General features: G+C 37.5%; 1 protein-coding gene across 1 annotated transcript in view; it reads left to right on the top strand.

Moving 5' to 3' along the window:
- The window catches only part of SYCP2L (synaptonemal complex protein 2 like), an 83,357-nt gene extending 65,758 nt beyond the window's left edge, over positions 1-17,599 (top strand). The window contains exons 30-37 of the mRNA XM_044683617.1: positions 758-828; positions 1,151-1,220; positions 7,636-7,743; positions 9,862-9,950; positions 11,666-11,757; positions 15,717-15,816; positions 15,916-15,974; positions 17,525-17,599. Coding sequence (XP_044539552.1) covers positions 758-828; positions 1,151-1,220; positions 7,636-7,743; positions 9,862-9,950; positions 11,666-11,757; positions 15,717-15,816; positions 15,916-15,974; positions 17,525-17,549 — 614 coding nt within the window. The 3' untranslated portion in view covers positions 17,550-17,599. The remainder of the gene's footprint in view (positions 1-757; positions 829-1,150; positions 1,221-7,635; positions 7,744-9,861; positions 9,951-11,665; positions 11,758-15,716; positions 15,817-15,915; positions 15,975-17,524) is intronic.
- The last annotated feature ends 241 nt before the right edge of the window (positions 17,600-17,840 follow it).

Below are 17,840 nucleotides of genomic sequence, written 5' to 3'. Positions count from 1 at the left end.
ATTCACTTTCCTTTAACATAATACCATTATTTTCAGCAGAGATAAGGGCATTAAATTTTCATTCTAATATTTGAGGTCAATTTAGGTAGAAGAAGGAGAAAATGAGGTTCTTCCCCCTCCTTTTTTCTCTCATCACTAAGAATCCATAGCTTTGACTTGATGTGATCCAAAGGTCCCACCCAAAGGTTTAAGGCATAGGAAAGAAGAATGGGAATGGCAAAGGGGAATCAGTAAAAAGAAGAAATGGCAAGAAGGAAATGGGTAGAAGGAAAAAAGTGGAGGAGGAGAATATGGCTTATTTTGGTGTAAAACCAGTGATAGTGTTTCCAACAATTATCTCAGAGAGCACTTGGTAGCAGCAATTCTAGAAATCATCCTTCTCATAATTTCTTATAGCACAATAATATTCCAGTACAATCATATACCACAACTTGACCAGCCATTCCCCAATTGATGAGCATTTCCTCAGTTTCCAACTCTTTGCCACCACAAAAAGAGCTGCTATAAATATTTTTGCATAAACAGGTCATTTCCCTCTCTTTAAAATCTCTTTGAAAGACATAACTCTGACCTATGGCAACCCAATACCCTTGACTGCTATAATAATGGTGCAACAGCAATATTCCTTAAAATAGGCAAAATGATTTTTTTCTGTGTCTAAAATGTAGGTTGATATATGAAAACTTCCCATCTATTGACTTTAAAATTGTTAACTGATGTTGTTTATCCTTTCTCTTTCATGTTTCTGACTCCAAAGTCCAGAGTGTATCCCCATTAGAAGATACATCCTCCCCAGAGCACTCAGAGGTCACAGATAATTTAACAAAGGTGCAATTTGATTATTATTGATGTATCTCAGTATGATTATTTTGATATAGTAATATGCTGGACTTTAGAAAAAACATGGTTTAACTTTTTTTTTGAGGGAGATAGCACTTTTTATTATGAGTCCTTTGGAATTAATTGTCTTGTATTACTGTATTGATTAGGGTAAATAAGGCTTTCATAGTTGATCATCATGACAATATTGCTATTATTGTATACAATAGTCTTCTGATTCTGCTTACTTTGCATCAGGTTTTTTGTTATTTTTATTATAAAAGAGGCCATTTCAAAGCTTCTGCTTTTTTTATGTTTGTTTTGGTTTTAGTCTGCATCTCCCAAATCTTCGATGAAAAGTGCCAACCTTAAGCGAAAACTCCAAAATGTGGAAGCCTCAGGTAAAGTTGATGAAATATAATTGTGGATAATTATTTTTAATGTGCAGCACTTCTCTTAACCCATAATAGGTTGCTTCACTCACCAGCACTCATATGACGTTGTTCTTGGGCTCTGGAAGCATCAAACTTTTTATTTCCTAACTGCAACCTAATGAAATGCAATTGTGGAAGGTGAGATGAATTCAATCTTAACTTCCTCAGTAAGAGTTTTAACACACTTATCTAATGCAGCCCCACTTCCTCTCTAGACCTTTGGAAGTTAGTAAATCATGGACAAGGGTTATACACCCCAGGGGCATATGTGGCCTCTGGGATCTGTTGTAGTTTAACTGTGCTGATTCCAGAAGACAAGGGACATGAGTCAGTTCTGGGGCTAACTTAAGAGCTTAGAACAAGCAAGATAAGGAGCCCATTGTAGTCTGTGGTCAAAGTAGACATACAAGTGAATAGGGACCTGAAGTCTACTTAGATTCTTTAGAATCCTTTGGTTTTTGGATAGAAATTAACTGTGGTGATGAGAAAGCCAGATAATGGTCAACTAAGGGCACCCATCTTGCTTTAGGTCTTCTCTCTATCATTTAGAATCATTCTGGGCATCATCAATTATCTTACTTTTTATTCTTTATTCTTAGATTTCCACATCCTTTCTTCTCCATTCCTATGCATTGTTCCCTGTGTTTATACCTGAATGTAGTTTTTTTTAACCTGGTAGTGGGGGGAAGAGGAAATTACATAATGGCATACCACTAAAATGTAAATATAATAAAAATACCATGCTGTTTTGCCTTGAGACCACTAGATACCATCTTTTTAGAATCTTATTTTGTTTATCTTTTAGATATCTAATGCAAGGTAGGAAAAGAAATTTATTTGCTAGAGAAAAAAGGGAAATTTAAGTGCCTCTAATCTAGTTATCATTTATTCATTCTAAAAGGTACAATGGGAAAAACCTTGAATTTGGAGTCCCAGAACTATCTTTAAATTCTAGTACTGCGATGGACAAGTTCTTTATCCTTAGTTTCCTTATTTGTAAAATTGGGATGGATAGTAGTTATAGTACCTAATTCACTAGGTCATCATGAGGTTGTATTTTCAAAGTCAATCAGTAAACCTTGAGCCATAGAAATTTAGATTTGGAAGAGGCCTTTGAGGTAATTTAGCCTCAGAACTTCAGAGTTAAAAGGGATCTCAGTGATTGTGGAGTATATAATTCATCTCTTAAAAAAGAATCCCTTTTGCAGCATTCCCTACTGAGTAGTCACTAGACTCTGCCTGAAGATTTCTTATGAGGGGAAACTTACTACCTTCCAAGGCTACTCATTCCATTTTGGACCACCTCCATTAGTTTTGGTTTTTTCCTTACATCAAGTCTAAATTTGCTCTCTGCAACTTCCACGTGCTCCTAGTTCTGCCTCTGGAGCCAGGCATGACAAGTCTCCTCCCTCTTTTGTATTATAATCTTTCAGATACTTGAAGACAACTATCATATGTGCCCCTGAATCTTCTCCAAGTTAAATATTTCCAGCTCTATTGCTGGATTCCTCATATGGTGTTAACACAAGGTCATTCATCTTTCTTGTCTTTCTCTGACAACTTATTACTATCTTACCTAAATATGGTGTCCAGAACCAAACATGGTATTGCCAGATTTGGTCTGACCAGAACAGAATACAGTGAAATTGTCACCTCTTTATTCTTAGAAGTTCTGCTTATCTCTAAAAACAAGGGGCTAGGATTAGATACCTTCTGAAGTTCTCTAGCTCTAGACATATCTCTCTCTTTTTTCTTTTGAGTTGAAAAACATTCATGTATTAGGATCATTACAGGAATATGAATAGAAGGAGAAAAGGAGGAAGGTGGGAAAAATAGAAAGAATGACGTCTGCACTGGATGTCTTTTTTAGAAACACATCAATTCCCATTTTAAAGCACATATTTAAAAGGAATAACATATATCATCTTTGTTTTTCCTTTAAAAAATCAACAAGGTTTGGTTAAATCAATCCAAGGAAGCACTTCCCTCCAAACCAAAACGAAGTTCATTGAGAATTCAGTCACTTATCATCCATCCAAGTATTCCTCTTCAACCTGTAGTCCATTCTACTTAGGTTGGCACATCCTTGCATCCTGATGGACCTGAGGATGTGGTACATTTTCCTTGAAGCAGGGTACTAAGAGATGTTGTAGTCACTTGAACCTATCTGACTCCCAGTCTATATGATGCCTCTTAATATACCCCAAGTTGACAGTATTTCAGGTTGATATATCACACTGCTGACTTATTAAATTAATAGTACAGATGGGGAGAGATGAAAAAAATTTAAACATATATCTAGTCCCGTTCTTTGAGGAGCTTAATCTAAAAAGATATAAGGAAAGCACTGAATAACTTCTCTTTTGAAACTTTTCTATATATTCAAATGAAATTTATACCTCAGTCACTTCCCAGCTGTGTGACCCTGGGCAAGTCACTTGACCTCCATTGCCCACCCTTACCAATCTTCCACCTATGAGACAATACACCGAAGTACAAGGGTTTAAAAAAAATACAAAAAAAAATAAAAAAAAAAGAAATTTATAGAAAATATTTATTTGGCTTTTTAAGAAATAGATTGTTCTGAGTAGAAGTAAAACTATGGAGCTTATAAAGGAAACTGATGCTAATTTAAGAAGGAAGGAGGGAGTAAGCTAATTGAGTGAATTAGTATCTTGACTGCTAAAGTTCTTATTTTCTAATTAGAAGAGAATTATTATGGTGAGAAGGAAGTAGCAGAGAGAAGAGACTATTTAGGGAACTGTTGTAATAGTCTAGGTAAGAGATGAAAAGTGGTCACAGTGGAGACAGAGAGAAAGGAAGAGTTACTAAAGCTATATAGAAGGAAAAAGCAAAGGGAAAATGAAGAGTAAATCAAGAAAAAGGAAGCCTGGCAACTTGACAAAAATAAGCAAATTAAGAGGAAAGTTCACTTTTTGGGGGGCAGGGCAGGGCTGGAAGTGGTGATGTCTAATTTTGACCAATATGGCTGTAAGGTTATGATAGGACATGAAAACAGAAATGTTTAACTAGAATTGTAAGATCTGACCTCAGCAGAGGGCTGGATTTAACTCATGAAGAACTGTGTAGTCAAAAAGACTTTCAGAGTGCATCTACTCTAACCTGGACCAGAATCCTCTGAATGACTTGTCTGACAGGTGGTCATCTCACTGTCACTCAAAAATCTCCAGGCATGGGGGCAGCTGGGTGGCTCAGTAGATTGAGATCCAGGCCTAAAGACAGGAGGTGCTAGGTTCAAATCTGGCCTCAGACATTTCCCAGCTGTGTGACCCTGGGCAAGTCACTTAACCCCCATTGCTAGCCCTTATCACTCTTCTGCCTTGGAGCCAATTGGCTCCAAGACAGAAGGTAAGGGTTTAAAAAAAAATCTCCAGGCAGAGGGAACCTAACGCTTCCTGAGGTCACCAGTTCTAATTCTGGATTGTTCTAGTTATTAAATTATTGGGGGTAACTAGGTGGCTCACTGGATAGAATGCTAGGTCCAGAGACGGGAAGACTTCAGTTCAAATCTCAGAGACTTTCTAGTTGTGTGGCCCTGGGCAAGTCTCAACCCCAAATGCCCAACTCTTACCACTCTACTGCCATGAAACTAATACACAGTATTCTAAGATGAAAGGTTAGGGTTTAAGAAAAAAAGAAACTATTGTAGAACATCTTTTAAAATTATTCCATATCCTCAAACAAAATAATCTGACCTGAATCTCCTCAGGTAAAGCCTAAATTTACTTACTTGCAACTTCTGCCCATAGTCTTCTGGGCCAAGAAGAACAAGACTTATCAATTTCCTATGTCACAACTCTTTCTAAGAGTGGCAAGTTTGGTGTAAGGAGGGTGGGGGAAAGCCAGCTTTTAAAACAGAGGCAAAGTTTAAATCCTGGCTCTTCCATTTATTACAGATTTGATTTTTGGCTCTGTGAGCTTTAACTCGCTCAGATCAAAATCAGTTGTTTGGAGCAGGTGGCCTCTGAGGTCTTTCCCAGGACTAAGTTTATGAAACTCTACCAGGAAATGATTAAAGCTCATGTTGATACAGTGCATTCTTTACAATGGCCCTCTGTGATTGCCAGCTTTGAGAAGAGGGAGAGATGGGAGAGACGGAGACAATTTGGATCATATAACTTTGGAAAATTGATGTGGAAATGTGTTTTCCTATGTAATCAATAATATATCTTTACAAAAAAAATCAGTGGCCCTCTGAGAGATGATGGTCCTGTTGTTATTTTCTATGCTTCTGTGACCCTAAAAGCCAAATGTACCCCCTATCATAATCCAAGGAAGTTTTTTTGGTAAAGAACAAAAAAGACCTTGTTATATAGAATGATTTCACTCCTGTATGTATGGTAGAGGGAGGAGTCCACCTTTTGTAGATTGTAGAGGTGGCATTACACTGAAATTGCATATTAGAATAAGGAATTTTGTAGGGATGACCCTGATAATAATCATTAACATTTATGTGTCCCTTACTATGTACTAATCACTCTGCTAAGTACTTTAAAAATAGTCTCATTTGATTCTTATGATAACCTTAAGAGGTTGGTATTATTATTTATCCCCATTTAATAAATGAGGAAATGAGGCTGGATTTGAACTCGAGTCTTACTGACTCCAGGACCAGTGCTCTATCAGCTGTAATGCCTAGCAGCTCCTGATAGTAAATAGACTAACAGTGTCATTTGTTGAACTCTAAAGATTTTATATACAGCCAAACATTTTCTAGCCTATTACAGGGCCTGAGATTCTTGGTGACATTCCTTTTGGGTTAAAGCATCTTCCTGGGGCTGCTAGGTAACATAGTAGATAGAGTGCTAGACCTGGATTTGGGAGGGCCTAGGTTCATATCTGGCCTCAGATACTTCCGAACTGCATGAACCTAGGCATAATTCAAATTCTGTTTTTGAATTGATGTTAATAGAGAAGGTAAGGGTTATTTTTTAAAATTATCTCCCCCAGGCTACATTTTGAAATGCAGGTGTTATTTGAGAGGCTTTAGCAATAATTTTAAAAAATTGTTATGACATTACAAATCTAGAAAACACTTGACGTGTCATCCAGATGAGTTTTAGTCAGTGGTAATTTATTCAGTCACAGAACTCATCAGTGATAAAACTAGAATTAGAACCTGGGACCCTGGTTCTTAATTCAAGGCACAGCCCAGATTATTTTCCGTGAGAAGCATATGTCAGATAAAAAACTGACCTGAATTCAGGTCCCATCTATGAAACATATTGTATGATTCTGGGAAAGTCACTTATTTCCCAGTGCTCTAGGCAACTCTCTAAGGCTGTAAATCATAGAGAATGTGCTAATCTGCTCTGGAAATGGGAATTCCTTTTTTGAGAATTGATCAATATTGATCAAACTGATCAAAATATGAGTGTGTGTCAGGTAGTCAGGTCTGGCCAATTAATCTCCATCCTCTGAGGCTAAGTATTGAGTTTCATTTGCCAGGCCCCAAGTTATGCAGGTTCCATCCAAAACAGAGGATTGGGATGGGGAAATGGAGCATAGATCAGGCTTCAGATGGAGAACAGGATGGATTTGGAGCTTGAAGTATGGCTTAGGGGAAGACTTGGGTAAGTTACTGCAGAAAAAGGTCAGCTCCTAAGGGTAGAGAAGGAAATAATTGGGGAGAGAAAAGGAAATTAGAAAAGAAAAGTGAAGCGAAACCAGAAACTATCTACTTTGATTTAGTCTAAATCTGGCCCTCCAAAATATTATGTTTTTAAAAAACACTATTGGTCACTTAAACATTTGTCCAGATACTATATTGAGTGCTGGGGATACAAATCTGAGCAAAAGTGATAGCCCCTGCCTGCAAAGAGCTTACACTCTAATGGGGAAAGACAACACAAAAATAGGATCTGAAAAGCTGGGAGGTGGACTCATTTAATAGAATGGTAGCAAAGTCTATAGTCAGACGAAGAAATGAGAGAAGAATGAAAGATGGCTAGCTTGGGACTCTTCTCTAAAAGGGAAGTTCTGGGAGGAACTCACTAATGAGAGATTGGAGATCCGGAGTGGAGGGATGTTCCAGGGTGAGGATACGGATGCTTCTAGTTCAATCAGTCTGTTTTTGTTGTTGTTGTTGTTTTTGCTAAGCAGAATGTTTCTGATTTCTCTGGAGAAATAATTTCTATATTTCTCTTCTTTTTGGGGGATCACTGAAGTACTTTTAGTTCCCCTGATCACTTTGAATCAGCTGACATGGCAGTAAAATGGTGACTATAGAAACTCCTAGTAATAAGCAGTGATCAACACTTCTTGGTGATCAGTTTGTTATTAAATGCTAACAAGGAGATAGCTTGAGCTTAGGGTAAAAGCTTACTTCGTGTGATATTTATGGAGCTTTCTTTGCCTATAGATTCATATGATAGTACTTTGTTAAAGCTGAAACAATCAAAATTAGAAGAAGACAACACATCATTTCCCCCGGTTGCCTTAATGCCTGGAGAAAACCCATTTTGTTCAGGTAACATTGTGTTTAGAGCAAAGTAAAAGTTAAAATATTAATTGTGTTTTAAAAGACTGATTACTGAATTTGGCCAATATGAGGGGCTGATGCACCATGGGAAGGACACTGCAAGATCAGAGGGAGATGGTTCTGAAGATAAACTTTACCCACTTCAAAGTTTTGCTTAGAGCTAGCTTTTACGTGAAGATAGTTTTAAAATGCAAAAAGAAGGATTTGTTAAGTATTTACAAGGTATTAAATGCTGAGGATGAAAATACAAAACCAGATATGGCTTCTACCATCAAGGAACTTACATTCTTTTTTTAACCCTTATTCTCCCATCTTAGAATCAATATTGTATATTGATTCCACAGTAGAAGAGTGGCAAGGGGGTTAGGCAGTGGGGGTTAACTCACTTGCCCAGGGTCAGACAACTTGGAAGTGTCCGAAGTCAAATTTGAACCCAGTACCTCTTGTCCTGGCTCTCTATCCACTGAGTCACCTAGATGCCCCCAAGGAGGTTATATTCTAAAGAGAACAACACACAAAGGGAAGTAATGACCAGGGAGGCACACTTTGGTCCAGAAAATTAAAGTTGAGTCACCAAACATTAATTAAATACCAACTCTGTGTCAGGCACTGCACTAAATGCTGGGGAGACGGAGAGCCAAAAACAGTCCCTACTTTCAAGAAGCTCATCATCTAAGTAATGAGATAATTTGTAAACAACTATGTAAAGGCTCTGTGTGTATATATGCACACATATACTTGCATGTATATATTTGTGTGTGCAAATGTATATATATGTGCATTCCCTCTAAGATATATGTACTTGTACTAAGATATATGTACTTGTACATATATCTTAGAGGGAATGCATTAACACTAAAGGATGCTAGGAAAGGCTTTTTGCAAAAAGTGGAATTTTATATGGGACTTCAAGGAAAACAGGAAATCCAGGAGACAGGAAAAGGGAGACAATTCCAGGCATGGGGGACAACAAGTGGATATGCCCGAAGTTTGGAGATGGAGTATCTTGGGCATAGAACAAAGAAACCAGTGTCCACTGGATTTCAGAGTAAAATGAGGAGAGAAAGATGTATAAGATGGGAAAGCGAGAGGGCCCAGAGTGTGAAAGCTTTTAAATGACAAACAGATCTTATGTTTGACCCTGGAGATGATGGGAAGCCACTGGAGCTTATTGAGTATAGGGTCTGATACAGCCAGACTTGTGCCTTAAAATAAAGCTGAGTAGAGAATGGATTGGAGTGGGGAGAAAGAAACTCGAAAGAGAGAAACCAACCAGTTTGTTACTGTGATAGACCAAGCATGAGGTGACCCTCCATCTCTAGACTTTGGGCATATAAATGTGCTGTTCCACATGCCTGAAATTCTCTCCCTCTCTATCCCAGCACTAGCTATTATTGTTAACTTTTATCATATTCGTTGTGATTCTTCAGGACATCCTCCAAGATAAAGCCAGAGCTTGTTAAGTATTGTCATAGTGGGCAAGTGACCTAATGAATAGAGAACCACTCCTGGAATCAGGAAGACCCGAGTTCAAATGCAACCAAGCTTTTACTTGGTTCCAACTAACTGTATGACCCTGGGCAAATCATTTAACTCTGCTATGGTTTCTCACCAGTGAAATGATCTGGAGAAGGAAGTGGCAAAGCACTCTAGTATCTTTGCCAAGAAAAACCCAAATAATGGGGTCACAAGAGTTGAATTTGACCAAAAAATGCTTGAACATCAACAACAAATGCCAACATGACTCAGATTAGCCCTTGTTGCATGACAATTTTTTATTTGAATTTTAATGAATAAAAATTATTTTTTCTCTCTCCCACTTTTACCATTCAAAAAACAAGAAAACCTCTATTGACAGATATAGTCAATCCAAAAACACAAGCCATGTCCAAAATTTATGTCCATTCTGCATCTTGCATCCATCAGCTCTCAGTCAGGAAGTGGGGCAGCAGGCTTTCATCTTCAGTGCTCTGGAATCTTATTTGGTCACAGGATTTGTGTTTGGGGTTTATGTTATGCAGAGCACATAGTAGATGGTCAGCAAAAACTTGGCTTTTTTAATGCAGTTTTTTTAGTATCTTTCAACTTATTCTAATAAATGCTTAGCCTTACAGGTCTTACCAGACAGTCTAGGAGAGTCTGCTGTCATCTTTACCCTTGAAAACTACACTAAACAATTGAAGAAAAAGTTTGAGGTAATGTTGACTTTGACACTTGGGTGAATTCATCAACACCTAAATTCTCCTTCATCAATGCAATTCCCAATCGTTTCTAATTATTTATGGGCTGCCTCAGCCAGATAATCCATCACTTTCTGCTTAACCCCATGATGAACCCCTTTGAGCTAGGATGGCCATAGGTATATAGGAGCATATTCTTTCTTGAGACCAAGCTGGTCCATCATGGTAGGACAATCAGAAATTGTACTTTGCTGCAATGGCTTTGAGAGCCCAGGATCACCTCTGTATCACTTCAGTGATATAAAGAAACATTCTAGTGAGACTTTAGTGGAGGTTGACATTGACATCATTCTAAGAGTAAAAGAATTGGTGGCAATGGCTGAATAATGACCAATTCCCAATTATTTTGTTATGTAATTCTCCGTACTCACCAAATGCCTGTGTATATCCTTTTGTATTTTATATTATTTATTTGAATTTGAAGGGGAAGAATAGTAGACTTATTCTGATCCATTTACAGTCATCCAGTCCTTTTCTGATCAACGTTTTCCATTTCTAAGAGAGCTGTAGAATGAATCTAACTGAGGCCATATGAGTAAACTGTTGGCCTGGTTCTCATGAGCACTGTAGTCATACTGACTAAATAAGAATGGATGATTATCATGTGCTGGTAAGAAAAGAGGATTAAAAAGTACAAATATAGTATTGTCCAAGAGGAGACTTGATACAGTAAGACAAGAAGAGAGGCGATTAGAGAGAGTGGTTATGAGGCAAATTTGTATACAGGCTGAGAAATAGAGGACCTTGGAACCAAGTCAAAACAACTGGAATCTTTGGAGGAAATTGCTCATGTGGAAATTTCATGTTCTGTTTACAATAGGAAAGACTACAATTTCATGTAGGCCCTTTTAGAATCAATGAAGCAACAACTGTTTGAGGCACTGGTATGGTCCAGGTACTGTGCAAAGGATGAAGGTAAAATGACAAAAATGAAATGGTTCCTGCTTTGAAGGGTTTTACCTTCAAGCAGAAGTGACAACATAAACAAAAATAAGTATAACCAAAATAGATCCCAATATTAAAAAAAAAATTTGGAGAAGAATTGTGTAGCAGCTGAGGTGATCAAGAAAGATTGAATATAGAAAGCTTAATGTTATGTAATTAATATAAGATCAGAGTCTTTGCTGCTTCATTGCCTCTTAAAGGGTCTATCCATAACAATAATTAAAGCAATTGTTTGGCCTTATCCTATTTACAGTTAAAGTATCAATCAGTAATTGAAACAATGCTCGAAAATCTTTGTCATTTTTCTTTAAACCAAATCAGACTGTTGCTAGCATTTTAACTGATGATACTAGAAATGCTTTCAAAGGTTCCTTTCAATATTAAAATGCTTTCACTCTAAGAAAATTATTTAAGTTTAAACTTAGTACATAATCTTTGACAGTGTCTGCCAATGAAGTGATCTCAACTCTTCTGTTGCCATGTGTTATTCTTATCCTTGCTAATTGATAGTGTTATCAGTTAGCATTCTGGCATCATCCCTTAAAATGAAACCATAGTGTTTTTAGTCGTACTTTGCCTAGCTTTGGGGGGGGGGTTCTTTTTAAAAATATATATTTTTATTGATCAATCTCCACATTAATTCCCCCTGTCCCATCTTGAACCTTCCTTTTTAATGATGAAAACTGTATGACTTAGATTTAATTAACATTTTGGTTATGATTCAGTCTAGGAACAAGAAAAAGGATATTTGTTCCAGAAATGCTATGAAAGCATCTGAGAAGTTAGCCATGCTTTTAAACCAGATACATCAATGTAGGTAAATAATCCTTATGTTGAACCAGATTGTATGCAGAGGCCACTGTACTAAATGGTGTAGAGACTGAAAACAGATTGAAGAAATCTTTGACCTTAAGAAGCTAGCCCTATCTCTGCTACATGGTAGTAAATGCATATATCTTCTTTTTATATTCTCCCCACTCCTTTTGTTTTAACATCTTCTTTTTCCCTTTCTTCACTCTCTTTTTATCTTACCTTTCTCCTTTTCTTTCATGGCCAGGCTTTAACATACTTAGACTGTGTGAACCTGGGCAAGTCTTTGGACTTCTCAGTGTTTTTAGGTAACTTTCAAATACTATATAAATGGTACCTCACTTGGAGGTACCAAGCTGAGAAAGGGAATTTCCTTATTTAAGAATTCTCTTTATGAATTAAATCTTATTGCTATCCTTAAAAACAATGACTTCTGGGATAAGAATTAAGGAGGATTATGTTAGGAAATGTAAGTGATAGAAAAATTAATAAAACTTTATTTGGGGGGAAAAAGTTACCATTTTTACTAAATTGAAAAGAAATGGTGGTTTCTGGTACAAGACATGGTCTGTATGGCTGAAGGGAGTATTCATACTGAAAACATAATAGCCTAGCTCCTTCAGGATCCTTAAATGCTTTTCTGGAGATGACTTTGGGGGAAGAAAAAGCAGAATAGCAGTTAATGATATATTGAGGTGAGTCTTAGACAGGGAGGTCTTCCAGGAGGAGAATGGCACGGAGTGGCATGAGACAGAAAAGGCAATAGGTTAACGTAGAGTTAATAGTATTTGAATAATGCTTTTTAGTACTTTTCCTCAAAGAGCTTTAATGCTTTGTCACTTCAATAAAAACCATGCTAAGTGTGTAAAGTAAGGGTGATAGTCTCTATTTTACTGTTGGGGAAATTGAGGCATCAAGGTGATTTGGCTTGTCCAGTGTCCTATAAAGTGGTCAATGGGAACATTGAGTGTAGGTTTCCTTGTTTCTGGTATAGGAGTGTTAGATAAGAGTTTATGGCCTTTTCCCAATCATGTTGCCTACCCTCTCTGGCCATTCTTTTCCTCCCACTTCTATCTAGCCTGTGCCCCAGTAACCCTGGGCTCTAATAGATAAGTTTTCATTTGTGTGGAACTTGGTCACCATGCTTCTTCCTGGTCATTTCCACACCTTGTCCTTCCTCTATCTGGAACTCTAATGCTCCTTTATTTCCTTCCCCATTAAAATGAACTTGTTTGTTTGAATTTGTATCCCCAGCACTTAGCACTCTGCCTGGCACTCTAGGAAGTACTAAATAAATGATTTTTCATTCATTCTTTTATCCTTTTAGAAAGAGATCTCAGTGTTTTAATATAAGAAGCAATGAGGGACCAATAAAGAGTTAAGAAGAGGGTCTTAGTTTTTAGACTACTTCTTAAATGTTGAGTTCTCCAGCTTAGGTAGTGAGATAAGGATAAAACTAAACAAACAATATGGGACATTTTAAGAGAACAAATTGCTTAGGAAGTCAATCTAACTAGTATTTATTAGGTGAATGCTAGGCTTTGTGTAAAGTTCTCAGGGTACAAATAAAAGCAAAAAACAATCCCTGCTCTCAAAGGTACTCATGGTCTAATAGGGAATATAACCTTTAAGCAACTATGTAAAGACAGCATGAGGCCAACTAGGTGGTGCAGTGGATGGAGGGCCAGATCTAGAATCAGGAGGACCCGAGTTCAAATCGAGCCTCAGACACTTACTAGTTGGGTGACCCTAGGAAAATCACTTAATTATGTTTGCCTCAGTTTCCTCATCTATAAAATGAGTTGGAGAAGGAAATGGCAAACCATTTCAGTCTCTCTTCCAAGACCATGACCCAAATGGGATCATAAAAAGTTAGGCACAACTGAAATGACTCAACAACAAAAAAGGCAGCATGTACAGGATATGAGTATGTCCTATGTCATACTATTCACTACCTCAGGGAGGTGGGGAAATGTAGGGAAGAAGAAAAATCTGAATTTTTAAATGTCAAAAATTGTTTCTACATGCAACTGAAAAAAGAGAGAAAAATTGGGGAGGAAAAAGCAAAAAACATATACATATAGGATAAAGTAGAGATAATCTCAGAGAGAAGGAACCAGCATTAAGAAGGATTGGGGGGGGAGGGAAAGAAAGGATTATTGCTGAGACCTGAAGAAAGTCCAGGAAACATAGGTTAAAATGAGAAGAGAGAGTTTCAGACATGAGGACAGTCAGGAGAAAGAATGTTTTGGATAAGGAACAGCAAGGAGGCCACTGCCACTTCATCACAGAGTACATGAAGAAAAGAAAGGTGGGAGAGGACTAGAAAGCTAGAAGGATCCTAAATAAAGGATTTTATGATTGATCCTGAAGATAATAGGGAGCCACTGGAGTTTGAATACAGGATAATATGGTCAGATCTGTATTTTATATTTTTTGGAGAAGAAAGGTCCAGATTTATGATTACATTGGGGTAGGGAACTCTTCTACCAATGCAGATTTCAATCTATTCTGCAATTTATAATTTTGGAGTCACCTGGTTCTCTACAAAAGTAAGTAAGTGACTCCTCCAGGGTTGCCATAGCTAGAATGTACCAGAAGAGAGATATCAACTCAGATTCAGACTTGCATTTTAGAAAGACTCAATTTGACTGTTAAGTGGAGGGAGGAAAGACTTGAGGCAGGCAGACCCTTCACCAGGCTATTGCAATAGTCCAGGGATGAGATGATGAGGACCTGCACTAGAGTGATGGCAATATCAGAGGAGAATAGTGAGCATGTATGAGAGATGTTGCAAGGATACAAAATGACTAGGTGATATACTTAATAGCCACATATTAACAGATAGTTTTTAGCAGATAGTCTTTTTTCCTTCCATTTCTCTCTCTCAAATTTTAATAAGGATTCATTATCAATTTGGAAGTTCTTTCCTGCAATGCAGATTGCAGTCTATCCATCCCTCCAATCTTGTACAACTCTCAGACATATTCTCTCCAAAATTTGTTACCAGAGGATCCATTCAATTTGTTAGTTTTCTTCCCAGTATTTCCAGGATATCTGCCAAGTACTCTAGTTGTCCACCTGTGATTCCTCCATCCTGCCACAGATCCAGTCTATCTTCTTTTAAGGTCTCACAGTTTCTTTTCTACAAATATAAATAGGTTTGAAAATTTTAAATTTTAAATGAGGTGGGGAGAAGATATCTCCTAACATAAATCTGATGATGAAAAGCTAGAGTTTTGATAACAGGTCATTAAATATTCAATGCCCAAACACAGCTATTGATGTCCTAAAATTTGCAGATGGTCAGGTAAGGGGAAGATGTAAATGAACAAATTATCTGCCAGTGCAGTTGCTAACCTGAGGACTGTCTCTGACTCAGGTGCCTCAACAGCATTATTCTCCTTAATGGTCTAGCTATTGTAAATTATGATCTTCACTGACTATACTCAATCAAATGGGTTTGAGGTGGCCATTTCTTATTGAATTTAGGAAAAAATATCACTTCCATGAAAAGTTGAGTCTTTGAAAATGATTGGCCCTATTAAAAAGGCTCTATTTGTAGGTAAATAACTAGGACAGCTAGATGGTGCAGATAGAGTGACAGGCTTCAAATCAGGAAAGTTCATCTTCCTTGAGTTCAAATCTGGCCTCAGATACTTCTTAGCTGTGTGACTGAGCAAATCACTTAACCCTGTTTGCCTCAGTTCCTTATCTGTAAAATGAGCTGGAGAAGGAATGGTAAACCACTCTAGTATCTGCCAAGAAAACTCCAAAGAGTCAGACAGTACTAAACAGCAATTGTAAACTTTTAGAGGGTATAGGATGAATAGAAAAACTCATATGGCCTTTATGACAGACCAAAAAATGTCTAACAGGCATTTGAACTATCTCTTACAGCAGGAATAACACTCTGTATTCTTCAGATTACTAATTTTATGAGTTTTTCGCCCCCACACAAATCAGGCTAGATAAGCTAGAACAGTTTCATAAGAGTGTTCTTCAAGAATTGGACAACTTTAAGAAGGATGTTCAGGCTCTGAAAGATCTGGAGAAGGAAGTGTTGGTAAGTTTTCGCTCATGTCCCTTTTCTCTGGGTCCTATCAGCTTATGTTGTAGGGCAAAGTAATAAGTAGCTGCTTTTTCTTCTGTGCATCAATTTTAGGACTTTTGGAAGGAACAGTTCACCAAACTAAATTCATTCTGTGACCTACAAATGCAGAGGTACTTTTTTTTAAAAGCATTCTTTTGGGCACAGTCATCTTAGACATAGAATCATAATTCTACAGCTGGAAGGGCCCTTAGAGGCTACCAAATCCATCCATCTCATTTTACAGATAATGTGCACTAGAAAAGTGAAAACATACCTTCTAGTCCCATGCCCTTGCCCCTATCTCTGGCCTCATGTACCTGAATATTATCCTTTTAATTAAGAAAAAAACAAACAAATTCTTTGCATGGCACTTTGCGGTTTTTCAAAAGCAAATTGACTTCAAAGTAAATTTGCACCTACTTTATATATGTTTTAAAAATTATTATTAGGTCTCAATGCTAATAGTTTTCTAGGAGTTATGATAAAAAGAACTGTTCTTTTGGGTGTCTTGAAAGACCATCTTCAGGCATCGAATGGATAGAACCTTGGGGTCAAGAAGTCCTGAGTTGACAGCTTACCTTAGATCCATGGTTGGCATTTCTAGTGTTGTCACATTTTTGTTACCGTGAGCATTACTTAACATTACTAGCCCTAATTTTAGATATTTGTAAAATGAAGTGGTTAGGTCAGATGATATCTAAGGTCCCTTACCTCTAAACCGATGCTCCTGTGACCTAGGATTTCTCTGTGCCCTCTAGACCCAGCAGCTGGAATGCTCCATGCACACTTCACTTGTTTTCCTATAGCTCCTTAAAGTTCTGCTAAGTGCTTTATTCCTTCCAACACTCCGAGGAAAGTAGTGCAAGTATTTTTATTTCCATTTTTTGACAAACTAAAGCTCAGATAAAATGACTTAACATGTAGTCACACAGCTAATAGGTGACTTTTGTGCTAGGACTAAAACTTTGTCCCCTCAATTTAAAAATTCATCATTTTTTCCAGATCTACTCACTGTCATTCAACTTACTGCTTGATTTTTCTCTAACACATACTTATCAAATCCTGCAATCAGTCAACATTTATTAGTGTCCAGTCTGTTCCAGACACTATGTTAACCTCCAAGGATATAGAGAAAGGCAAAAGATTGGCCCTGCTCTCAAAGAGTTCATAATCTAAAGGAAGAGACAACATGTAAACAACTGTATTTGAACAAGCTATATACAGGATAAACTGTAAATAGTCAATAGAGGGAAGGGATTAGAATTAAGGAGGAAAAGGCAATGCTTCCTCTGGAAGACAGGTTTTTAGTCAGGAATAAATAGAAACTTAGCCATTTATACTCTTGGAGATACCCAGTGTGCAATTTGTCTTCAGAAAGTTTGTGGCGATTTCTGCCGGAAGGTCTCTGTAGCTATGTGTAAATGCAACGTGTTTGTTTGAATCGAATCCTTAAATAGCAATCAGAAGGGAAGAGAAAAAAAAATCACGTTTGCTTGGTCCACAATGATAGAAGAAATACCCACTCCAGGGATGGTTGGTAACTTCCCAGAGACCTTGGGGTGCATCTTAGGGTAGGGGGCGGTATCCTTCTTATTGGCTTGTTGAAACCTTATGGGCAATTGAAGGGAATCACTTAAGTCAGCCTTCACTTACTGCATCTGTGTTTTCTCTCTTATTCCAGTCTAAACCACCTGAGGAAAAGATGAATGAAGATGACTTGCTCACTCACTTACCTTTAACTAAATAAATGATGCACTGACATTACAGCTGTCATTGACACCCCATCGTTGAGTCATCTGAATTAGAAAAACATTGCTATTGGTTTAAAAAAAAGGTTTTTTTAAAGCTAGTTGTCCACAAAAGCCTTGCTTTGGGGTTAAATATTGGTCAGAAGAAAGAATGTTCAGGAAGCCAGTAATGTTAAGAACTCTTTTAAAAGTGCAAAGTGATGAGTAATTAAAAAACCCCTTTGCTTCCCTTTCTGCTGAATTATTTGT

The sequence above is a fragment of the Gracilinanus agilis genome, chromosome 1 (assembly GCF_016433145.1).
Source record: "Gracilinanus agilis isolate LMUSP501 chromosome 1, AgileGrace, whole genome shotgun sequence".
Classification (NCBI taxonomy): domain Eukaryota; kingdom Metazoa; phylum Chordata; class Mammalia; order Didelphimorphia; family Didelphidae; genus Gracilinanus; species Gracilinanus agilis.
Note: the sequence above shows the minus strand (reverse complement) of the source record. Positions and strands in the feature narration are given on the sequence as shown.